Here is a 25,877-nt window from a genome sequence, read left to right on the forward strand (position 1 = left end):
TGGCTTTTTTTCTATGTATGATCTCAGAGCGATTTTATTGCACATGAATGCATTTTGATTTACCTGAATTGTAAGAAAACCATTAAACATTTGCATACGTTTGTAAAGAGAAAGGCAGTCTTGTAAAAGATGTGTCATCCTCACAGTGCTTTTATTGTGCTTGAAGTCAGTTATGTACAGAAAAAGGAGTCAATACAGTTCGCCGAAGCCTCTGCACTAAAGACAGCGCTTGGAAAGCTTACGTGAAAGCTTCCCAAACAGCCGCACCAACACATTTCAGTCCTGACCTAATGCAACTACATCTTGCTTGAAAACATCAGCATCCATGTGCCTTCATGCACTGGGCTTTCCTGGGGTTTATCAGCCAAGGTAGGTGAGCCGTTGTTTTTTTTCCACTGTATTGCTCAGTTTAGAGGTTTTTTACATCTCTACCTGCTAAGCAAAAAGGCTGCAAAAAATTGAGTTAAACCCCCCTCAAAAACATTACAAATCCCATTAATTTTCTCACCTTCTCATGCCTTTTACATCCGTAGTTGAAGTCACATACAGAGCAAGAACAACTGTTAGAAAATTACGTAGAACCAATTAAACCAAGCTAGCATCGCTGGCCTGCATAATTTTAATTTATGTACCTTTTTATTTCCATTTTTGACTTGTTAGTCCTGAGTAAAAATGTTCACAGCTACAGTTACTGTCTTTTCAACCCCTGCCAGTACAGTGATTTATCTGGTGGCACCTAAGGAGCTACTCACTGGATGTTACAGAGAGGTTAAAAAACCCCAAATAAGCAACAGTTTGTGACCCGATATAGAAGGATTTCGTGTTCCCTCTACAGACTGAGAGAAGCCAGGGGAGAACTACGCCCTCAGAGTTCAGAGACAAGTCCTAAGAAAAAACACAAATAGGGGGCATAAGAATTTTACTCCTTCCTTCAGTCCATCACAGGACACCAGGCTTCCACACCCTTTACTAACCCGGCTACTTACTGTGATGCAGGTTAGCCCATGCTTTGTCTTGTCTTCTTGGGGCGACGAGAGAGAAAGCAGAGTCCAGTTTACGAGGAACCAACAACCAGTCTGGTGATTTTTACCAGCATTTGAACCCAGTCCTTTTGACAACACAAGGAGCTGTTAAACTGCAGCTGTATCAACGCGTGTTGAAATAGTGGCAGATGGCACGCGCAAGTGTGCATTACCAACAGGCCTGCTTTTCCCCTTACTGAAACTGCATGCGTTTTGGGCCTAAATTAATTGTTAAGGAATACCCAAGATAAGTAGCTGCATTTCAAAGCCTGTTATCGCTTACTTAAAATAAGGGAAACATTTCTGGTTACTGCCAATTTAGAGGTGGTACTTCACAAGAGATGGAGGTATGCTTTTTGCTTTGAAAAATCTGTTCTCTGCAATTAAATATGGCCTTAAAAAAAAAAAAATCCATCAAAAAGGCCACCTTTGGGGTGGATTTTTCTTTGACATTTGAAGTCAGATTCCTAAATCTGCAGCTCAGAACCAGAATTTTTGATGAATGCTGTCATCCCTAAAGCTGAAAATACTGTTCTCTCTAAGGCAGGCCATTACATGAAGGAGTATTTGACAGAAACACTTGAAATGCGAATGCCCCCAAAATAAGTACATATATGTGATAGAGAAAACTAATGGAACATACGTGGGGTGGAGGTGAGGCTACCGTGGAAAGCATGTCACTTTTCCCTGTGTTTGTCTCCTTTTGTGTGAGCATTAAAATCTCACCGTAGGTTTTTGGCACAAAATATATATTAAATTAGCAAGTTTAGGAATTCTTACAGTTTTCAGTAAGGAAGAACAAATGCGAGGAAAGTGTCAAAAGTCCACCCTGTAACAGTGAAAGTCTCTTAATTCCTGCTGTTCCTATTGGTTTGTTAATGTGCTTCTGCTCAGCCCAAATGTTTCTGCTTTAAGGTTGTTCTTTATCTCCACTCTTCCAGCTGCTGGTTGGGATTTTTTCAAAACTGCAGGAACCTAGGCAAGATACAAAATGGCCTGTGATTACACGAGAAGCTGCTCTATATGCAGCAGAAAGAAAGTAAAGCTTCACAGAGGCCTGAACCCTGGTATTTCTCCTCTTATTTTCAGAACACTGTCTCCGGCTTCTCCCTTTCAGTACATTTCTCCAAGCCACAGTCAGTATGTGCTGGACTTGGTTTTGAGCAACGCTTGAGGATAACACAGTTAGTTGTAGCCGTAGGCAACAATCCACAAGGAACTACTTCCATCTGCCTCTCAGTGGCAAGGGAGGGGAGGGACAAAGGGGAGTTTATCTGAGTCTCCCTTTCTTTTGTCATTTGTAGCAACTTAACTTTTGAATCCACTGATAATCCCCATCATAAGACTACAGAACAGAGGCAGACAATACAGTCCCCCCAGCTTTGGCAGGAAAGTGTAGTCAACAGGGAAAAAGACCCACACAAAATCTTGCTAATCTGAAGATGGTCTCCTTGGAAATCTTCATGCAGCTCGGTACAATAGGGCTCGACGATGCCATCAGCATCAATGGCAAAGACAGCTGCTATGCACATGAGGAGCCGTCACAAACTTCAGATTGGGGGTCAGGACATCAAAACCCACGGCATCATTCTCCAGAGAGATGTTACAGCTAGTACCTGTCCATTGTCCTTTTATCTTTACCTTCTCTTTTACAAGACAAGGACTAGAGATCCAGAGTTAGCACCTGGGTGGGAGGAGGAGGGCAGCATCTGTTATATCCCTCTCTATGAACAGACAGCTGCGGCAGCTGAGAAGGCAAATTACAGCTGCTTCTACCATTACCCTCACCTTCCCCTGGGCTGCCAGGTGAAAGTAAACACAGCACGTCTCAAGGAACAGCCCACAGCTTCACTTCTGGCAACAGTGAGCAGTATCTTACTGCTCAGGTGTATTCTTGCCAGCGCTGGGGCTTCCCACCTCATTCAATCCAGCTCCTTTGTCACGGAGCAGACACTGAGCTGAATCCCCCCATGCTCTGTGGCTCACCCCTCTACAACGGCTTATTTCCTGCTTTAGAAACAGACTGCACATGCAGAGTCTGGAGAAGAAACCCTAGCCAGTCATACATACGTGAGGAGGTAGTGGAGGTTCTAGGTGCCGCCCAAGGAAGGAAAGCAAGCGTCGCCATATCAGACCGCTTCCCAGAAACATAATCCCTGTCACCAGCCAAAATATCCTCGGGTCCTACTGACAGAACATTCCCATTAGTCATGCAACTCTCTCTTCAGAAAAGGGATCATCCAAAGACAATCTCTCACTCCCCACCAGTGTTCTCTTTTATGGGAGGAAGTGGTAAACTCTCTACCACCAACAGCCAAGCCCTACCTTGGAAAAAGGGCTGTTTCACAGCAAAGCATTTTATTTAGGAATCACCCTAGTGTATTCTATTACTGTCCCATGCAGTTTTCCTTCCTTCATCAGAAGTCTGGAAATGCAACCCTTCTATTTAATGGATTTGGAAAGGAAGAAGTCTTTGCTTTATTTTGGTTATTTTTTATTTTAAAGATAGCAGGTGCAATTGTAAATTTGTACCCCCCAGTCTGCACCCCCTCAGTCTAGGTATAAACATGTAATTGACAGTAGAGTATTTCCACTGGTGCGCTGGAAATGCCCTGGCTGCTTGCCAGATACCCTTCTATCTGGAAGACAAAGCTGGTCTTTTCAGAAGAACAGACGATCATTAAAGAAACCTTAATACTGCTTTAAAGTCAGTCCTCATACAACCACAAATTTGTCTTCCCATTTCTTTACTATGGACATTGCATAGAAAAAAGGCTGCAATACCATGCAGTTACCCATACAGTAATTTGCTCACAAAAAAGTAACTGCATGAACACATGAATCACTGCACTAAATTACGTTCACATACTAATATAAACCTGGAGCTTTACCTATGGAAAGAATGAAGTTGTACTGAATATAAAATGCACTATAAGAGTATGGTCCGTGTTTTATGTCACTGATATAAGCAGCACTCGTTCCTTACCTCTTCAAGAGATGACTCCAAGTTCATACCAAATGCAACTCCTATGAGTCCAAAGAGAGAGAGAGAGAACGTCCCCATAGTCAGCTGCAAGTTCAGTCTCATCATCACATTACGGTGGCTAAAGAAGGGAGAAACATCTGTAAGGGGAACCCAAAAAATTGGATTTGCTGCCTAAATTCTCAAATTCCATACAGCTTGCCCTAAAACCAAATAGTGAAAGAGAGGAAATCATGCTGGAAATTAGGCAACCCAGTATAAAAGGGGCTATAGTTTTGAAACTGCTGCATCAGGATACCTCTAAGGCAGCAGGTTCTGCTTAATCATCAGACTTCCCAGCATTGCTCACTTCTTAGAGGTGCATATACACAGAGTAACAGTAAATTTTCACGGAAATTTGTGTTCTTTCACCATGAACTGTCTGGAATTTATATGTCCATATTCACAAGAAAAGAAAATTTACTGTTACTTTGCAAATTAATATACTTTAAAAAAAGTAGAGTTGGTAAATGCTGCAGACTCTAAACTTGAGCCTTTTTTGGCTCAGTTGCAGCCAAATTCTCCATTTTGGAGAATTCCATATTCAGGTCTTCCCCAAAAGGATTTTTGTGGTTTCCTGATGCAGCATCCACCGATTGCTTCTACAGATAACTCCTCAGTAAAGAGGAGAAAGAACATTAAACACTGACCTCGAAGACAGAATGGCATGTGCTTGCTAATGGAAGCTAGAATTATTTTTCAGTAAGAAAGCTGACTAGTAGTGAAAACTGTCGCATACAGAGAGAGAGAAAATACTCGCTCCAAAGTTATTCATTTTTCTATCACGCCACAGAGTGATAATGCAACTTGTACTGAACACCTGAGTAGCCCAGCCAGACTCTTAAATCATTCAGTTTTGCTGAATTAAGAGTAAACTTTCCCGAGTAGAATTTTATTTTGCCCCTAAATTTGCAGAAATTTCCTTTAGTGAATAGCTCCCCAGAAGGATCTAGGAGAGGCTTGGTTTCTCCTGCTAGGGAAAACTGATGCCTAGCTAGAGAGGTTTTACACATGCTAATTAGTGTGTCTTGTTGCTTTGCTTTATCCAGTTCACTGATAAGAAAAGCGCAACACAGTTTCTTGTGCTGTGACTGCAAGTCCATTCAAACCCTCATGGAGATGGAATTCCCCAACTTTCTTTGTAGGCAGATTTGAGAAAGACTAGAAAGCATTAAATTCTGCTTAGCTTTTGATAGTTCAACAGATAGGGCAGCTAACCTGTCCAGGTTGATAAAGATTATGCTTTCTGAATCATCAATCAGTACTCTGAGCTCACGAGCTTCATTTGCAAGATCTTCTGCTTGTCTGTAATAGTTCTCCAGCAGCAGCTCCATTTCCTCTGCATGGTCAATCCCAGATGTACTCTCCTCACTGTGAGCAACAATTTTTATTTTTCTGGTTAGCTACATGTTCGATAGAAGTGTACTATTGATGTATTAAGACAAGGCACATAAGTTGTGGGGAGGAACTGACAATAGTGCTGTCTGACACTAGATCTCAAAATCCAATCCTTCCAGTGAGGAACTTCCATCAATACCAACAGCTTAAAATAAAAGGCATATTTGTATATCTATGAGCTGATCAGCATAGGCAATCAATTATTTTGAATAGAACAGTTAACATTTGATATGCTCAAGCATACACACTACCACAAATCCTACTTTTTAAGATACTAAAATTTTATAGTTATATAAATTCTATATTATTTATAAAGTTTATATTACTGTAAATGTTTATATGAAGTTATTATGAAGTGTTGATAATCTTGAAAGGAGATGCTTAATTTCTTGGTGCCCTCAAGCGGTGGAAGCTGGTAACACTGCAGTCAAAAACTCCAAGAATAAAACATAACCAAAAGTCAATACACAAACAATTATATGGTGGGGGAGATGTTTTAGGTGTATGTTAAAATAGTTGAGTTGTAAGGTGTTTCAGCTATACACAGTAATTGCTGCAAAACGTTTTGGGAACATGAAGCAACTGAATCACTTGCCAAACTGTTGGAATGCTATTTGGTTTGTTACGTTGCACTGTTACTTTTTTGTGTGTGTGTTTTGTTTTTATTCTTTATTTGAGAGGGCGGGCTGGAATAGGGACATACACAAAAGTTACAAAACCCACCCTCATTCTCATTTCACTTTCTACATGTTAAAAAAAAGTGTTTGCCCATGGAAGAGGGGTTGGAACTAGATGATCTTCAAGGTCCCTTCCAACTCTGACCTTTCTATGATTCTATTCTATGATTCTAAGAGCGAGCATCAAATGGAAGATGCTGCTCTCCTAAGTGAAGTCTGTTTGAGAGACTTCCATGTTACTTCATGGTCCAGCTTCTGTTGCAGCAGCCTTCTCTGGGACAGGTACGTATGCTTCTGGCGGTGTACTGAATTGTTCCGTGTAGATGGAAGCTGAGGCACCTGAGATCCAGAGGATCTTGGAAACTAGCAGCACCACCAGGAAGATTCTTCATAGCTTTTGTGGTATGACCTCATTTCCCTAGAGAGACTAAACTTTTTAAAGAATCTCCTCCTGGCATTGCTGTTAAAGGAACCTCTCCAAAATCGTTTTCCAAGAAAATAAGTGACGTGTCTTAAGAACCAACCCAGTAAGCTCCCTGAGGACCTTTAACGGTGCCCCTGGTTTCTCTCTTATGGGGCAGAAACTTTGAGTTAGCTAGCCTTTCAGACCTTAAGGTTTTTACTGCATGCAGATGAGAGGAGCTGCAGACTTGGAAGCCTCACAGCACTATCTGCTGTAGTACAGATTCAGCTCAAGGTCTTATTTGATGAGTGTCTTTACATCAGCTCCCTTGTGGATATACAAAGGGAACAACAGGCATACGGACTTGAAAATAACTGCCACCTGATCTGCTTTCATTAACTAGCCTCCATCTGTCTCGTGAGTCTTTGACAGTCTGCCATCCCTTCACACAAAGATACCTCCTCCTCCTGTCTCCTCCTGTCTCCTCCTGTCTTTCTGGGCTCATCTCACCATTCCTGCTGCAAATGATCTCTGATGGCACCTATGTGCCTAACTGGGCTCCTCCACACCTTGTCAGGCTTCTGGAGTTCATCAGATACCACACACCACTTGCATCAACCCTGGAGGCCAAAAGAGCTGCCCACACGCTGCCAGCCTGCCTGTGTACATGCTGTCATGGCTTGTGTTTCGTGGTGTGCCTCATGCATGGACTGCCTCACTGCGTTCCGTAGCACAGCTCCAGTGCTCTTTACACAACCTCCCACCCCCTCTCCCATCCTTGTGCAAAGGTGTCTGAAAGAAGGGATGTCTTCAGGTTTCTCCTGACGTAAGAGCGTAAGATGATCTTGGTATCTTTCCTGGATGTTCCCTACACATTGGTTACCCTGAGGCAAGAAGAGATTTGCCAAGCAGCTTGTATTTGGTGGCCTTCTATGAGGTCACAACATCAATAGACAAGGGGAGAGCAACTGACATCATTTACCTGGACCTGAGCAAAGCCTTTGACACTGTCCCGCATGACATCCTGGTCTCCAAGCTGATAAAATACAGGTTTGATGGACTGACAATTCAGGGGATAAAGAACTGGCTTGGCAGCCGCACCCAAAGAGTGTCTGTCAATGGGTCCATGTCCAAGTAGAGTCCCTCAAGGATCAGTACTGGGACCGGTCTTGTTTAACATCTTCGTCAGCGACATGGACAGTGGCACAGAGTGCACCCTCAGCAAGTTTGCCAACGACACCAAGCTGTGTGGGGCGGCTGACACGCTGGAGGGAAGGGATGCCATCCAGAAGGACCGTGACAGGCTGGAGAGGTGGGCCCATGCCAGCCTCATGAAGTTCAACAAGACCAAGTGCAAGGTCCTCCATCTGGGTCGGGGCAATCGCAAGCACCGATATAGGCTGGGCAGCGACTGGCTGGTGCTGGTGGACGAGAGGCTCAACATGAGCCGTCAGTGTGCACTTGTAGCCCAGAAAGCCAATCGTATCCTGGGCTGCATCAGGAGAAGCATGGCCAGCAGGTCGAGGGAAGTGATTCTCCCCCTCTACTCCACTCTCGTGAGACCCCATCTGGAGTACTGCGTCCAATTCTGGAGCCCCAGCTACAGGAGAGATATGGACGTGCCTGAATGCGTCCAGAGAAGGGCCACGAGGATGATCAGAGGGCTGGAGCACCTCTCCTATGAGGACAGACTGAGAGTTGGGGTTGTTCAGTCTGGAGAAAAGACGGCTCCGAGGAGACCTTATCTTAAGGCGGCCTACAAGAAAGCTGGTAAGGGACTTTTTAGGAGGTCGGGTAATGGCAGGACTAGAGGGAATGGATTAAAACTAGAGATGGGTCGATTCAGACTGGACGTTAGGAAGAAGTTCTTCACCATGAGGGTGGTGAGACACTGGAACAGGTTGCCCAGAGAGGTGGTGCAAGCCCCATCCCTGGAAGTTTTTAAGGCCAGGCTGGACTGGGCTCTGAGCAACCTCATCTAGTGGGAGGTGTCCCTGGCCATGGCAGGGGGGTTGGAACTAGATGATCTTTAAGGTCCCTTCCAACCCTAACAATTCTATGATTCTATGATTCTATTAAGTCCAAAGGAAGGCCGTGAGCAAAACCAGGACGAAGACCAGCAGCTGGCTCAGGAGCAGTCTGGAATTCAGAGCACTCCCGATATTGCTCCAGCAGATGCATTAGAAATGCAAAGCCAGTGCTGCTTCTGGAATACTGAGTTACTGGTGCACATTTAGACTAAGCTCTGCAGGGAAGGAACTACCTCCTGGTTTCAAACATACATGTTATCTGATACACATTATATTTTTGCTTTTTAGTTTTTGTTAAAGTGACTGGTGCTGCTGCTGCTGTGTCCAGTCTTTCACCAGAATTTGAGAGTGCAATAGGACTATTTCAGCATGTACATTTTTCCTGAAATGCTGCTCTTCAGGTGCACAAGAAGACTGCTCCAGGGCCTCTTTCCTTCAGGTTCTGCTGGTGAGCAAAAAGCTAGAAGCAAGGTGTTCAGAACACTTCTAACAAAGGAAGTGTGGTGTCTGACCTATTCTACACAAGCTTTAAAACCTGCCTCTTCATTTCTTTTTGTGAAAATGAAGAAAATTCTCCCAGAAAGTGTTAATTTGCATTGAAAAATAACATCTACTTTTTTTCCTCCTGACATCCTGCTCCCATCCTATTACACACCAGATGAGCTGGCCTGTTATGCCAAGAACTATTTGAAACTGCATAATATGACCAGTGCTAATGAAGTCCCTCTCCAAAATGGCAAATACACTGATTTCCAAAGCAGCACACATTAGGGCTTAAAAAAATTAGAAAGCCTTTTTCTTTCTACTTTTTGGCAGGGAACACCCAGCTTACTGGTCGAGTTCTCCTTAAATGCAACACACTGTTAAAGAAGCATGTGGTTTCAAAATATACATACAATACTTGTGGATCAGTCCATTTAGATAGACAGAGCTCTTCTATTAACTCTTCTTCATCTAAGATCTCCAGAATAGTTTCTTTGAAAACTTTAAGATCTGTTTCCAGTTCTGACAAGCTGAAGAAAGAACAGGCAAAAGGTCAAGTAATCCCCACTGGCACCAGTGCACAAAGGTAATCTCTAAGTGAGTTTGCCACCAGCAGACAGAGTGGCCAGGGAAGGCTTCCCTGCAGGGTTGTAAGAGTTCCTTCAAAAAACTCTCTACAGGCCACACACTTAGAAGTGGTAGTGATCTGTCTGGGGACCAGGGAGCTACAGACACACACTAAAAGGGATTCAGATGTGTTTTCTGGACATATTCGTAAGTTGGAAAAAACAAGCACTCCATAAGCACGTGGCAAGTGCGTATTTGTACTGTCATATCAGAGAGGCTAAATCATGAAGGTACCAGTGTATTACTACTAGTAACCTTAAAGCATAGATCCAAAGGCTAATCTTGTTTTACTTAATGGGGAACATTTTCATGACATCATTTTGTTCTCTTAGGTATTATTTTGTTCTGTCAGATGCTATTTAAGAAGCTTGACTGTATTTCTGACAGTTCGGAATAGATTTCCCTTTTCCTGTTTCTCCCCATATCACTAGGTATTTCGTACACCAATTTTTACATTTACAAATAAGATGCACAACCCAGCATTACAGTAATCTAGGAAATTAATATTAGATACAGTTTTTCTAACACTTCATCGCACATAATTTTCTATGGTCACCTTCTAGTCTCTTCACGGCTTACTCTTATTTACCTCTTGCCATTTTGCAGGAGAATGTGTAGTTTACTCCTATCCACAGACAAAAGCTTGGGGTCCACTAGAGCTTCCAGTGTCTCAAGGATCTGAGGCTGCAAAGTGTTAAGTCTCCCCTGCAGTTTGCTGATCTAGATAACAACATGATCCTTCATAAGAATTAAAGCAATCCCTTTACAATGACTTGGGCAACTCACTCCTGCCTCTGAACACAGATTCACAGTAATACGCAGTTAACACAATCTGCTTTCCAATACCCAGGAGATACTTGCTATAGGGACACCACTTACAAGATTAAGCCACTGCAAAATACAGTATTTTATAAACGTGATTTGCACTGAACTGAAACCCAGTGCCAACCACACCAAACACTCTTTGTCTAGAAATGTCATATTACCAAGCATAGATTTTTAAGCATAGCTCGAAATCATTATTTGACTCCTGCCCAAGAGGACAAAAACCTCAGATCTTTTGTGTGACTTCCATTTCAGCTACAGTATGTCTCTAGAAAAGCACTCTGACTTGTTTTTTAATTGTCCAAATGATGGTGAAGCCATCACATCCAATTAGCACTTTCTTGGGAAGGGAATGGGAACACAAATACAACAAAACCATAAAAACTAAAGGAACAAAAATGAAACCCAAAAAAGAGCTCCTACAGTAAAAGCGGAATACATATACAAATGTGTATGCATAAATATTAACACAAGAACAAAATCATACTGTCCTTTCTATGAAGCAACAACTTCCAAAACAATTTAAATATGAGGTAACTCACCCGGTACTGCAGGATTGCTTCTATGGCTCGGAATTCAAAGGGCAGGGAATATGTAACTAGTTGACCTTCCCCAGCCAGCTGAGATGCTAGTTCATTGAAGAGCCAATGTTCCAGATTTAAATTACGATAATCTAGTATCAGAAGAAACTCTGGTGTTATGACAGCCTTCAAGAACTGAAAAAGACAGTACATGTAGGAGTCGGGAAAAAAAAAAACTCTCTGAAGATTTCTCACAAATCTATAGTGCATTTGATAATTTAGGCTTCAGTAAAGCCCCTCTTCAAATGTCTTTTCAGGCAGGAAAATAACAGAATCTCATGCTAACTGCAAACTCGTGGCTTGCCCATGGTTCAGACACAGCACTGTGCTAGTGGTGGTATAACTGAGAGGAGGCTCCTTGTAAGATTATACTTCTATAACAATGTTAGTAATGTTTCTCCTGTGCTCAACTAGGAAAACCGTAATGAATATGTACTGTTGGTAAACGCATACCTCTAACTGCTAGGTAGAGCTCCAAAGATACATTTACTGCCAGACTGCATGTCATAGAGAGCTGGTATTAAAAGAACCGTGCGAGAAAATGCAAGTGCAAGGCTAAGACATGGATCAAGTTTACACTCAGCTATAGGGAAGCCATTACCTCCATTCTCATGATGATCCTGTTGTTCCTAGTTGCAATGCTCATTAGGTGTTGAAATCTTAGATCTCGAGCTTGAAGACCCAATTCCTGGTACAATTCTGTTTTCTTCTTTTCTATCATAAAAGTATTTTTAGACAAAGGCATTTAAGGGACAAGCATATATGCTGTGAAATTACGTTTTAGTGTGTCTCTAAGTCCCGCAAAAGAAAAAAGGAAGCTGTGCTATCTTTAAAACAGTTTTCTCCTATTGATTCCTCAATGCAATTTATTTTCTACGAAGTTTAGAAGACTGTATCTTCAGTGGAAAGAGAAAAAAACTAGATATAAGTGAAAAAGTTGGCCATGACAATTAATTTCACATCAGAAACCAAGTGACTCGTTTGAAAAGCACATATAATCCTACAAGAAGCAAAAGGCAGCGAAAGTAGCATGCTGGTCGAAAGGGAAAAGACAAAGTAAAAATGACCTTCCTGTGAGAGACGGCATAAGTTACGTTTAAAATATTACTTAAAAATATACAAAAATTGTAACAATAAAGATGCTATGAAGACCAACAGAAAGCAGCAAAACAGAGGAAACATTGCAACATCCCCAAGAAACACAGTGAAGTATCCCAAATATAATTTTCTACCCCATGCAGATTCCCAATTGGACAACTGGATAATTGTCCCGTTTGGACAAGGGAAAAAGACAAACACACACAGCCAACCAACCAATCAAAAACACAATGAAAACTCACCAAAAAAAGTAGCGTTTCCTTCTTTGTCAAGCTTCATCTAAAGGAGTGGAAAAAAAAACATTTTTTTGACAGAACTTCTATACAACAAGTAATCAGTTTCTAAAATCGTTTGCACTTGCCTAGAAGTCAAATGGAAGATACATTATGAAGAAAAATCAACCTTTTATGCCCTCTTTTCATAGTTCATGCCAGTTAAGAAAACTATTGCACCAAATTACCATATATTTCACTGTTTTTGTATACACACCAAACAAAACCAGTGTCATCTGCATGACCATGTTGCTACATAAACCTTGGGAAGGAGGTGATCTACAGAGAATCAGACTTAGGATAGAACAGCATAGACTATGTCAGCTGGAAGGGACCTACAATGATCATCTCGTCCAATTGCCAGACCAATTCAGGGCTGACCAAAAGTCAAGGCATGTTATTAAGGGCGTTGTCCAAATGCCTCTTCGACACTGACCAGCACGGGGCATCGACCACCTCTCCAGGAAGCCTGTTCCAGGGTTTGACCGCCCTCTTGGTAAAGAAATGCTTCCTCGTGCCAAGTCCAAACCTCCCCTGAGGAATGCAGCTTTGAACTATTCCCACCTGTCCTATCACTGGATACCAGGGAGAAGAGATCAGCAGGGCATCTTACATTTTGGATTACAAATTTTGCTATTTCCTCTAGAGCAATCTGAAAAATTTACAAATAAAATTTAAAAAGTAAAGAATACCACAAATTGGGTAGTTAGGCCATGTGCCCATGTCAACTATTGCATTAACATACTATTCCGCTAGTAACCTGCATCTAAATCCTTCTTTCTTAGCACCTGTCATTCAGATTATCATTTAACACATCTCCTAGTAAAATGATTTTATTGGAAAAACTGCAATGTCTGTTTTAATGAGAAAGTTTGCTGTTTTGTTCATAAACCGTAGCTTAATTCCATATTAGTGGCTTTAAAAATAACTTTCTGTGAATTAAACATACCTAAGCATACATTCCAGTAGATCTGCAACAAGGGTTACACGGCCACAAGGACCTGGCTGCATGCACCTTGTTGCAGAATGACTGCTTTTCTTTCTCAATAAGGAGGCCTTACATTCCCTCACGTGCACTAATAATGTCAATCAAGCAAATGGCTTTCAGAATAATTTTTAAAAGGAATACATAGAGAGCTTGTTTTTCCCCAAATCCTACGTTTGCTTAGAACTGCAGCTACCAAGACACAGGAATAATATTTCTAAAAGGCACTGGCAAGCTTTGACAAGCTTAACAAGAAAACTTTTGATTGCACCGCTGGTAAGAGTTGACCTGCTTTCGCAATTAAAGCAAGAGAACTTCCAGCAGATGCTGGATCTTCGGAAAACATCTTGATTAATGCTATGTATCATAACTGGCCCTCAAGTCAGAATACCTTAAACCAGCAACTTAGAACCAGGGATGTTCTACGAGAGACAAATCCATTTGTGGTTATGATGCCTTAATTAAAAAAAAAAAAAAAAAAGAGCGCCAGCATCTTGCACAAGCCACCCACGTTCGTGGAAACTCCTGCGCCTACTTACCACTGCAAAAACAGGAGACACGCTGGCTAAGGTGGCTTGGGAGGCCTCTGTTGTGACATGTTGATAAAATTTACCTGAATAAAAGACAAGACATATCTACTTCCAGCACGCTGCACTTTCCCTTCAATTACGCCGTGCCCTGCTATAAGCCACCCACATAACGCACCGGCACCAAGAACCACCGACCATGAGAAGGCCCCTACGAACTTGACACCGGCCCAGCAGAGCGCGGGCAGGCGGCCGATGCCGCACCGACTGCGGCTACAGCCGGGTTGGTTTCCCAGGCCCCGGCCGGGCTGTCACCCTCCCTCGCTCGCTCGCTCGCTCCTTCCCCGCCCGCGGGCCGGCACTGCGAGGCCTGCCGGGGCGCACAGGGGGGCGGCCGCCGGGGCCTGCCCGCAGGGGCCGGCCGGCGGCAGGCCCAGCCCGACCCGACCCGACCCGACCCGACCCGACCCGACCCGGCCCGGCCCGGCCCGACCCGGCCCGGCCCGACCCGGCCCGGCCCGACCCGGCCCGGCCCGACCCGACCCGACCCGACCCGACCCGACCCGGCCCGGCCCGGCCCGGCCCGGCCCGGCCCGACCCGGCCCGGCCCGACCCGGCCCGGCCCGACCCGGCCCGGCCCGACCCGGCCCGGTCCAGCGCAGCCCCGCCGCTTACCCGCCCAGCGCAGCCCCCGGGCGCACGGCGGCACCGCCACCCCCGCCGGCCGGCCCGGGCCCCGGCCCCGACCCCAGCCCTGCGGCAGCCCCAGGGCGGCCCTCAGGCGGGACCTGCCGCCCGCCCAGCCGCAGGGGCGGCCCAGTGCGCGGGGGAGCAGTCCGGCGCCCAGCATAGGCGCGCAGGCCCCACGCAGCCAAGCGCCCGGCCCGACTCCCGGCGCGCAGCCGCGGCGGCGGAGGAGGCGGGGCGGCGGAGGGGTTACCCCAGCCCAGACGGGGAGGAGCGCGGCCGCCGGCGGCTCAGCCGGAGGCGGTGACACACGGCAGGGGTTTCGGCAGCCGCCAGCTGGGCCGCAGCTCGCCCCAGGTGGCCACCGCGGCCTATGCGGGTCTGCAGCCCCGGCGGTGTCCCCGCAAGGCCGGGCAGCCCCGGGCGCTGCGCCCGCCTCCCGAAGTTTGCCCCAGCGCGTTCGGCCGCTTGATGGAGATTTTTTTTTTTTTTAACTTTTAAATGTGGGGTTTTTTTCAAGCGTAGGACAATTCTGCCCCCGCTAAAGGTCTTGCAATTAAGTTTCCTTGCCCTGCTTGCTGGTTGGTTGCGATTTAAAAGTTTAATTAGTAACACACCAGATTCTGCTGTTATATATTATTTTTAAACTACAGCTTTCACGGGCCGCAGGACAGCGCAGATGGCACGGGTAGCCCCTCTTCGGTTGGTTCTGATAAAGCATATAAACAGGCATGAAGGCAAAATCTCTTCAAGGCCCTGCAGCAGGACGTGTTATCAGGATGTGCTTAGAGCGCTCATTATTACTACTTAGCGGGGAAATAAAAGGAAGTGATTATGCTGTCAATGAAATGACTCGCGCAGTAGGGCTGCCCCGACAGGAGCATGCAAATCAGTAGGGGCTGCCCCGACAGGAGCACGCAAATCTAAACGCCACCCTGAACATGGGTCTGATTTTTTAAGATGAGGTGGTGGGGGCCAAATTCTTCTCCAGGATGGGCTGTGAGTTCAAGGGATGTCACCTGAGGGCAGACACTGTCCCCTCCTTTCCGACACCTTGTCCCTGACACCTTGTCCCTGCGTTTGTGCGGGTGTCTGCATGCACGCACATCAACATGCACAGCTGAGCCTTTGCTCAATGTGGATTCGCATGTACAGAATCAGAAGGACAGTTTACACACACTTTGCACAAAGATAAATGACTTCACAAGGAAGTAGTTAAATTTAAAAGTTCCCTAGTAGTTACATACAGCACGTAGGTGTAGACCGAGGCCATCAGAGGTTTCCGGTTCCTGGGTAAGCACGCCTGAATGCAAATGTTGGCCCCCTTTATACTTGATAAAAAGCTGAAATCTACTTAAATGGAGTATTTTAGCTCTAGTTTTGGATAATCACAGCAGGTGGCAGTATGTACAAGACTAATTTAATACTCTCGGATGTCAGCAATACTTAAACAAAATTTGGAAATACCAGACAGCACAGAAAATACCACAGGAGAGCATGAAACACACATGCACCACTGCTGGCAACTTAAGCTAGGGAAGCACCTGAAGACTATCTGCCCGAAATTTACATTTAATGAATCTGCAGTAAGTTCTCACATAGCTGACATATCACACTCTTCAATAAAAAAGGGGAAAAATACTGGGTTGATCTATTTGTTTTCCATTGTCCATCTGTTATTCTGGCTGCTTACGCAACAGAAGTGTTGGAAATAGGATGACATAACCTCACACCAGATATATATTGATATGAACTTTGATATGTACGATATAATAGGTTAGTATACCACTAAGTATTGGTATTGTATCTCATTATAGCTGCGTTATCAGTCATCATAACAATTGTCTGGAAGGGCAGACAATAAGCAAATACCACCTCTGTCTTTAGAGGTGAAGGCAACATGCTGGTGTGAACTGGCTGCCAGGGACAAGTGATGAAGCACAGATAGAATGTCTAATTTTATACTGCTGCTGACAAAAGATAACTGGAGATCTAGAACTGCCATCTATTTATTGCAGCTTTAAATACCAACGAGCTGCTTGTTGCCTCTGCTGTACCCACATGTCAGCTATCCTGTCTGTCCTGCAGTGCCGAGCTTTGGGAGCAGCTTGCTGTATTTCATCAAAAAAATAACGGCTCAAGCTCATCTGTTTGTTGAAGAAGCTCATTAACACAAACGGGCATGATGGCTGTTTTCCATTCAGCCAAAATAAAAGTCTAGCTCCTGCACAAGCTTGCTTAACCACGAAATTGCCATCCAAAACACAAGCTATTTTGTGAGATTGAATTACGTGAGCAACTAGTTCCACTGTGGGATGAATGTCAGTGCAGACAAGAGGGACTGGTCCGACTGCAGCTGGGCTACGTGGAAAAGAAAGAGCAAGAACACCAAAGAAAAACACAGAGAAAGAGAAGGTAGGTATCATCAGAGGAGTCCTTATAAATCTCTACTGAAGAAAAACTCAGAGAACTTTTTGGTAAAATTATGGTAGAAAGGCATATAGATGTCTGTCTACAGAAAAATTATCTCCCAGTGTATGATTTGTACATTTAATCAATTCTATATACAAAGATGTGCCTGAACCTGTTACCTGTTTCTTCTCCTAAAAGAAATGCTCACAGGAGCCCCTTTTATTCATGCTGAGAAAAAAACCCAAACAACAAACAAAAAACCCCCCAGATTAACCAAAAAAACGTAAATTTGCTTCCAGACAGTAGATGAGTGTGTAGTGGATGATCAGTGCAGCTGAATACAAATAGAGAGAAAAGGAAGGACCCCATAGAAAACTTAAAAAACATAACATTCTTATTTAGAATAATTTCTCTTATGTGAATGAATCAGGAATACTCAATTGATAATCTCAGGCGCCTTGATCACAGGTAGCCACAGTAACACACTGAGAAATCTTTGCCTAGAAAGGATGACTTCACTTTCATTACTCTATACAAGGACCACATGAAATATATTTTTCAACTTTTTCTCTACTTAAGCTAACCCCCTGCTTCTCTCCATGGAGAAGCATTTCCTTATGTGCCTCTAAGGGTTTGCCAAAACTTTTTCCCTATGTAACCCTTTATCCTCTCAGCTGTTTCAAGAATACTACGTGAGCAAGAATGTTAGAAAGGGCCTGTGTCACCAAAAACTATAGCTCAAACTGTGATTGTCTAACGCCTTTTTTTTAAGGAAAAATAATTGTTCCTGGTATTCTAAGGCGCTTTTGATCTGGCAATTGTATAAGTAGGGGAAATTGTTATGACATGGGTTTTAAAATTTACAACTGCATCAGTACTTTCTTTGTTCCAGTTAGTGTGTGTGCATGAGAGTTGAACCACCCAGTGTTTATGTATTTTAAACTGTCAATGCAGACAGTCTGATTACCCCAGAATTACAACTGGGAATAAAGTGGCTGCTACTGCTTAGTCTGGTTTTTAGATAAGATGCACAAAGTTGTAGTTATTCAGTGTGATTCTCAGCACCACATGCAATAGAACAAGCTGAATTTCATTCTCTGTGCTCAGAAACTTTATCCTTTTCCATTCTGTCCATTCTGTCGGTCTTTTCTTTGGCATTAGGACATGTTCCTGTCTCCATGACCTCATGTCTTGCTGTCACTGAGCCTTGTTGTCAGGGTCCTGCAACAAGCTGCAAAAATCTTTCCTGGTCCTGAAATGGCAGAGACCTCACAGCAGTTTGCTGCAGAAAAAAGTGACCCTATTTGATGCTGTGTCGTTATGCTGTGCCTCTGTTCTCATCACTTCCCCAACGTGTGCTTGTTACGGGACCTCAGGTCCATGATGTGATCCTGACACACGACCTGACCGACCTGGTCTCATGCGTCAACCTCAAGTAACATGAGAGGTCTGACATTGCTCCATCATATACAGATTATGTGTCTCTGCATGTATCTTAATTGCGTCAGTGGGTTCAACAGCTTGTCTCGTTACTGCTGAGAATGGGATAGGAGATTGCTTAGGAACTGAAACAATAGTTTCAGAATAAGAGGTCAGGCCCTGGAGAGGCAAGAAGGAGCAGATTCTCACGGGTGAAGGCCCTGCTATCATGGGCTGAAGTGTTTGAGCTTTTCTTAGCTTTCAGGCGATGGTTGTACTTAGGCAAGATGGAAAACATGATGACTTTATACTGTATTGGAGACACTCCGGTTTTGCCTTGTTTTGTTCTTATACTGAAGAAAATAAAATGTTTTGTTCTGAAAAGGCTGGTGTGGGCTTTTCAGACTTTGGTGGGCTGACAGTCGTGGTTGCTTTTCAAGGACTGAATTTGAAAGTGTTGCCTTAAGAGCAAGAAAACGGTGAGATTCCACTGCAGCACAAATCAAGGGATAGTAAGCAGCTGAATCTGAAAGATAAAGTCTTTAGAGGCACAGCTATTAGCTGTGTAAAGGTTAAACTATGGGCAAAATTCTGCATTGCAATTCTTCAAAGGATTCGTAATGTACTCCCAGTTTTGGACAAAGATTTTGCCCACCAGTTCTAGACTGCTTTAAGCCTAGCAGTGCTCTGGTACCATTTAAGGGATATTTTATTGCAATTCACAAAAGTGATTGTAATTAGCATGGCCATAGGTAAAGACCAACAGTATTTTGGAATAGCGCAAGTGTCAAAACGGGTGCATGTGTAAAATACTCAGTAGGTTATTCCTATGCCAAAGATGTTGTGTGAGTGCAAATTAGGCTTAAGATCACCAGAAGTGGTAGACCCTGGCACAAAATAGCAGACAGTTGACATATCCACTACTTGATTGCAGAATGGTGTGAAGGTCATCAGCATTTTTTCTTTTACACATAAGCATATTTTTAATACAAATGTTCATTTCAGGTTGCGCTACATCAGTGTTAAACAGTATTAATTCGAGGATGGTAAATGCTTGGTTCTCGGCTTTATTAGTTAGAAGAAAACCAGCAACAAGTAAAGAAATGTAACTGTTAACCAATAACAGTAGCATATTTGACTTCCCTCACCCTGAAATTACTCTTTTTGTAATGGTTAACTGCCCTGTTGTAACTCACAGCAGGGGGGTAATTTTCCCATCAAAGGAGGTTAAGATAAAAGAAAAATTCCTTCCATCACATGTGTTGAAATCCATTTGGAAGAACAATCATTACACTAAGCAGTTCCAGGCAGGAAGGTCTAGACCAGTTTTAGTCTCCAATCAGGGAAAAAGGGGGCTGTTAACAGAATTGTTTGAATTTAAGGCATTTTCTGTTTCTCTCGGGTTTTACGGCTTCTTGTACCCAAGATGTGGTAAAAATCCAGTGGAATCAAAGTCTCTGTATTTTATTATGCAGGTTTTCCTGGAAAGAGCAAAGCAGACGGCATTAAAAGGTATAGCCAAAAGTCATGTCCCAAGCATGCCTGAAGTGTTTTCAAGTAAAGAAAACTTATCTGTAGTCAGAATTTGTTTGGACACGTTAGAGACTCATCTGTTCATTGAATAAGCCCATAAGATGCATACTTGATTGATTTTTTACAATATTTAATAATCTGAGTAGAATAAAAACCCCCTAGTATTCTGATAATGCAATATCTAAAGTTACTTCCCAAACATTGGACAGTCTGGAGATGTTTGGCTGGCAATTAGCAAGGAAAATGCAGTTTCAAGTGGATCATTTGTTTACAAAGTTTTTAAAATAGTCTAAGATGAAAATGGTCTCAGGATGATTTAATGACCTGATTTAATTTATCTGTGAAACCTAAGGAGTCTTTTGATGATGGTAGAGGTTGGATCTGGTCCTTAATATGTATATTAATATTTTTTATATATGCTGTATTGTATCTGCTATGTAGAATTATAGAAATTGACTTAGGAAAGAGTGCAGCATTAACCCAATTTGACTTGACTTTACATTCTTTGAACGACAAATGTGTTATTTCACATTTTTTGTCAATTGTTTTTGTTTTATTCTGTTGGTGTATTTTTGTTAAAAATAAATTGTGCCCAAGTATGTTATCCTGATTTATCAGGCTACTGTTCATTCGAAATACTGGTGTATTTTGAATTTGAGCTTGGTTTAGTGGGGCAAGTCACCTCTGAGTCTGATTAACTGAAATTATCCAGACAGAATTGCAGGTTTGGGCCAGCTCAGCAGAAGTGATCCTGGATTCTTAAGAGAACAAATTATAACAGACTCACTCGACCAAAGAATAACAGGAGTACTGAAAAGCTTTTAAATATTTCAGGAATGCAAATAACTACATAATCCTACCCAAATACTGGTGGAACGCACTTTAGTTTTGTATTGCTAGCTAATTTTGCCCATTCAGATGGTAGGGTGGGGGAAAAGCACCCAAACAGTGCCCGTAACATTTTACATATCATCTCAAAAAGACATTCAGAGGGCATCACCTTAGTAGGCACATTAAAAAAAAAAGTCAATTGCCTTTACACACATGCAATTAATTTGTGTAGTCCAAGAGCCTAATTGCAACCCCACTAATAATTTTTTTTTCCCTGCAAGATCACAGCCCAGTTTTATTTCTGAATTGCATCCAATGTAAACAGCAAATGGCAACAGGTGACCTGGAGCAAAGATCCAGCTGTCAGGTAGGATTTTTAATAACTGACAAGAAGGAAAGTAAGAATGGAATAAATAATGGTAGGTATGATTTTTCAGTGGTTCGTTTGCTTCGTACATGGACCATCCTGCACGCACAAGTGGCAATTCTTAGATGTTAATAATAAACCAAGGGCAAAATCAGGCACCAAATAACTAAATCTCCCGCGGAGAAAACATATATCAGAACGACCAAAGGAAGACGGACAAGAAGCCACGGTAGAGAGCCTGGAGCAGCCCCTCATGTTGCAGAAGCCGCCTTTTGGTGAGGGCTGTGGCTTGCCCTTGCCTCCACACCGGGACAGGTGCCTAGGAATTTCGTGACCTCGATCTGGAAGGCTTAGTAAAAGTCTGTTTTATTCTTTGGAGGGGGAAAACTGACTCCTTTAGTAAGAAATCCCAAGAAGGGGTGGCCAGGTGTGAAGGAAATAGGTGTTTTTCAGCCACCCTTCTCGCCCGCCCGCCCCCCCCGGCGGGGCCGAAAGCGGCACATCGGCGGGGCGGGGGCCAGGCCGCCGCCTGCCGCCGCCAACTCCCGGCCCTCCACGTCGGGGCTGGAGCCCCTCAGGGGGACAGACCGGCGGGTGCTTAATCCCGTACTCACCGACACGCCTGCGAAGGGCAGGGCAGCCGCGCCTGGGGGGGTAACGGCCCCTCGCCGGCAGCGGCCCGAGCCTCCATGTCACGGTAGCTCCGCCTCGCCCGGCCCGGCCCGGCCCGGCCCGGCCCGGCCCGGCCCAGCCCAGCCCGACGGCGCCGCCAGTGCCCGCTGTGGGACCCCTGAGCCGGCCCAACGTTTCCCCGCCGCCGCTCCCTCCTCAGGGTAGCTCAGCCGGCCGGCCCTTCCCTTGTGGCGGCGGCGGTAGGCAGCGCCTGGGCCGCTGGAGGGGAGGAGGCGGCGGCCGAGCGGGGACTTCCCTCCCTCGCTCAGGTGCGGGGCCCTTGGTCCGGTTCCCTCTGCCCCCGGGCACGACGCCTCCTCGTCCTCCTTCCCCCTGGTGAATAATTCAGCCGTGTTTTCCGCGGGGCCGGTGGCTCTGGGTCTGGCAGGGTCCCGCCTGGCTGGGCCGCGGGGGAGGACGAGCCGGGTACAGTTTCCCGAGGAAACCAGGGCGGCAGCGGCAAGGCCGCTTCCTGTGATGGCGAAGGCGGAGGGTAAAGGCCCTGTCAGGCCACGGATCTCCCGCAATCCCTTCTCCTGCCGCGTCGGACCCACTTCCATGCAATGGTTTTGTTTTTTGCCTGGGTTAGTGTAATCCGCGTTCACCTCCCCCGGCGCCGGGGAGCAGCGAGAGCAGGTTGCCAAGGAGGAGCCGCGGTGGAAAGGCCGGGCAGAGCTGTGCCGCAAGCCCCGGGGGGGGCTGTAATCGCTCCCCGCCGCGCCGGGCTCCCTCCTCTGCCTCCCTGGAGGAGGGCCCTGGTGCCCGGACCCCCGGCGTGGGGGTGTGGGGGTGCTTCGTCCCTGGCAGGGAGTCGCCAGGGCGGAGGCGAGACGGGTTCTCGTCAGGCAGGAACCCTCTCCTGAGCAAACAGGTGTAGGCAGCGCCTCGGGGGTGGCTTGGGCTGCACAGAAGGTCGGAAGCCACCCGGCATGACTAGTCCCGGCACGAAGGGGTCGTGGCTCTCGCAGCCGATGGTGAAGAGCGTGCTAGTGTATCGCAACGGGGACCCTTTCTTCCCGGGGCGCCGTATTGTCATCAATGAGAAGAAAGTGTCCAACTTCGAAGTATTCCTGAAAGAGGTGACAGGTGGGGTGAAGGCGCCCTTTGGAGCTGTGCGTAACATCTATACCCCCCGGGGTGGGCATCGTGTCCGGCAGCTGGAGGAGCTTCAGAGTGGAGAGCAGTATGTGGCTGGTGGCAGGGAAGCCTTCAAGAAACTCAAGTGAGTGGCTGAAAAGTAACGTAACATTTATATGGAACTTGAATATCATCGTTGGGGGTTTGGCACTGTGGCAGTACTTCAGAGGACCCCCCACCCCACTCCTTTTATTAGGCATTGAGGAAAGAGGACTTAAAGTCTGTGACCTAAGGCAAAAAGAAAGCTACTTCTAAAAGATAAAACTGCGAAAGAGCTTTAGAGGCAAGCCACAGAAAGGCTGCTGTTACTGTCAGCTGCATAGTGCCATCTTCTTCACATGACGGTAGGAGAAACAGCCCGTTAACCCGAAGGACATGCAGCAATGGCACGTTGTGATGTGTGTGCTTAACTGGGGGGTGAGTGTCAGCATCTGGTAGTAACAGGGAGAAAACTGTAGAAAGGTGGAGTGTTGCCAGTCCTGCCATGAAGTTGATAAACCTGGGGGGAATTTAATTCCCAACACTTAATTTCTTGATTATTTTTAAAAAGTCTAAAATATTCTACCCAGGTATCTGTGTCTTCATCACTTCTCTTCATTTTGTTTGGGTATATAACTGCTTTATGACCAGAATAACTGAGACCCTCCTGTTATTTAAAAGATGACTGTTCGCTTTCTTTTCCCTGGCCAAACACTAAGAATTAAGCTGACAGTTTCTCTGTTTTCTAATGAATGGCTGGGATAATATTGTGAAGGAGATATGAGCTTTTAGGTGCGTTTCCCGAGTGGTTCTGCATGTCATCAGTAATGGTTCTTAACTCTGAGTAAATTTCATGGTCTCAATTGCCTCATTATATGTTTTGTGCAGAGTTTGTGAGCATTTTTCCTACAGTTGAATAAAAAAAAATCTTAAAATTAACAGTCCCTCTCTGGAGGTGGTTGGAAATTTATATACTAAACTACCAGCTTCACAGGAGCTCGCTCATCTTGGTTTTGTAGAGTTGAGGGCACTACATTTTTCAGGAGACCTCATTATGTTTCAGGACAAAACTCTGCGTAAAGAACAGGATCTCTATCAGTGCTCTTACTGGCTTTGTCACAGGCTGCTTCTGAAGATTTATTGAAGCTTCTTGCGCTTCAATGGCAAAGCTACAAAGAAAGGTGTATGATAGGCTAAATATAAACCCCTTTCCCTCTGTACTTTCTTCCATCCCAAATGCAGTCTCAACTCTCAAGAACAATCTGCTGTATCTTTTTGGTATTAAATCCTGTGATTCTGTGGATGGCTTAAAGTTGTTAGTTGTCAGCACATCATGTTTTGCCTCCCTAAATGTGTTTTATGTTCGTCAGACAGGCTAGAAGTAAGCAAGTGTTTGGCATGAGCGTGCACTGTGTAGAGAACTGGGCACTCTGGATTTGTTTTGGGTGTGAAAAAGCATTTGTCGTTTTGCATGGTCAGAGTTTTATGGTGAGAGCTTTTCAGACTTATGTGGTTGCGACATGCCACAAGATACCTAAGTATTTAAGATCAACAAAGAGAATACTTTAAGAAAAACTAACTGAAAGGACTTGCTAAAAGTAGGCTGTTCATATATCTCTTGATAGTATGCTATAGTCCTGTTCTGCAGGGAGGATGAATGGCATGACTTGAGATCTTTTCCATTTCTGTGTTCAGAGTTGGGAGTTCTTCGCTATTAGTATTTATTTATATAGTGCTGTAAATCTTGTCAGTACTTTCATAAGCATTATTTAAGACAGGCTGAAGGGCTTACTGTTGATCTTGTTCTTAACTGGGTTATAGACAGAATGATATTAGGGAGGCATCTTAGCCAGAAAAGTCAGAGGAGAGGAGGGCTTAGTTGAAAGGCATAGTTTTCTGAAAGGAATTGAAGGATTTAAAGAAAAGAGGGTGTGTTTGCATGTGTGTCACAGGCAAAAATAAAGCAGTTGCAGCTGTGGGAGACCAAATCATCTGCCCTAAAGGATCTGAGTCTGGTCTGATAGCAGCAAAAAGTTTGTATACTTTTTACAGTATTTTTTTTAAGTGATTGGACACATTCATTGCTGTGACAGATTATGCAGGGCTGAACTTTGAAATGGGGCCTTGTGGCACCGATGCGTGGGAGCATAATGGAAAGGAGAGAGTATGCAAGGAGAAGCAGAAGCCGAAAGTGTCATTGCTCCACTTCAAGCAGTGCATTGTTTCTTTTCAGATGCCTTATACTGAGAACTGAACCTTTTTCTTCCCTGTCCGCAGTGAATTCTAGACTAAACTGAGCTCACCTTTAGCACATGAACCTCTGTCATTCCAAGCCCTGAACCTTAACATCTTGAGATGGATACCTCTGAGGGCATACGGTCTATATAAACTGTTTCTTTTGTAAATAAAGATAAAGTAATCAGCATTTAAAACCTCTTCTTTTAGGAAAATATGTAGAATTTTTCTTTAAAGGAGGAATGCCTAGCCAATGTTGGAAATTTTCATAATATACAATGTTACCCAGCTTGTTTTGTCATTTACAGGTGTGCTAAGCAAATACATGCCTTTTTGGTGTATATGCAGTGAGATGTGTTGGTATATTGTAGTTGTTGCAGTGGTGAATGAGAATGCACGTTCAGTCCAGCACCCCTGTGAAGTTCTTCCATGACTGTCAGCTTTCTGAAAGAAAACTGTCTACACTGGAGCTGGTTTCGACTTCTAACTTTTTTTCAGCATGCTGTGCTACCCTCCTCCTTCCTTTCCCATTTACTTGTGTCTGTGCTCATTAATTAATGGTAGATTGTCCTCTCTCCAGCAACATCTCTTTAAACAACCCTGTAGTTTCATCACTGGCTTGGATATTCATTGAATAGAAGTATTTCTGCTTTCT

The 25,877-nt window shown here is 44.5% G+C and overlaps 2 protein-coding genes across 6 annotated transcripts in view; one reads left to right on the top strand and one right to left on the bottom strand.

The window, feature by feature from the left end:
* Nucleotides 1-132: 132 nt before the first annotated feature.
* On the bottom strand, nt 133-21,929 carry MRS2 (magnesium transporter MRS2). Of its 4 annotated transcripts, XM_074575800.1 has the most exons (11): nt 14,626-15,108; nt 13,963-14,036; nt 12,409-12,445; nt 11,670-11,782; nt 11,030-11,203; nt 10,252-10,382; nt 9,449-9,565; nt 5,263-5,415; nt 4,009-4,126; nt 3,093-3,206; nt 133-1,997 (listed from the first exon to the last, which is right to left on the bottom strand). In XM_074575800.1, exons 1-11 carry the CDS (start codon nt 14,798-14,800, stop codon nt 1,887-1,889), a joined length of 1,317 nt encoding a protein of 438 aa, XP_074431901.1. In that variant the 5' UTR covers nt 14,801-15,108; the 3' UTR covers nt 133-1,886. The 4 variants fall into 4 exon arrangements, with proteins under 4 accessions (XP_074431901.1, XP_074431899.1, XP_074431897.1 ...); XM_074575798.1 differs by lacking the exons at nt 13,963-14,036; nt 14,626-15,108 and adding an exon at nt 21,814-21,929; XM_074575796.1 differs by lacking the exon at nt 5,263-5,415 and having other exon boundaries at nt 14,626-14,873.
* A 4-nt stretch (nt 21,930-21,933) lies between these two features.
* Nucleotides 21,934-25,877, top strand: part of DCDC2 (doublecortin domain containing 2) — a 73,875-nt gene continuing 69,931 nt past the window's right edge. Inside the window, exon 1 of one of the 2 annotated variants that reach the window (XM_074575795.1) lies at nt 21,934-23,093. In XM_074575795.1, coding sequence (XP_074431896.1) covers nt 22,801-23,093 — 293 coding nt within the window. In that variant the 5' untranslated portion in view covers nt 21,934-22,800. The remainder of the gene's footprint in view (nt 23,094-25,877) is intronic. The other variant, XM_074575794.1, reaches the window with a different exon arrangement.

The sequence above is a fragment of the Larus michahellis genome, chromosome 2 (genome assembly GCF_964199755.1).
Source record: "Larus michahellis chromosome 2, bLarMic1.1, whole genome shotgun sequence".
Lineage (NCBI taxonomy): Eukaryota > Metazoa > Chordata > Aves > Charadriiformes > Laridae > Larus > Larus michahellis.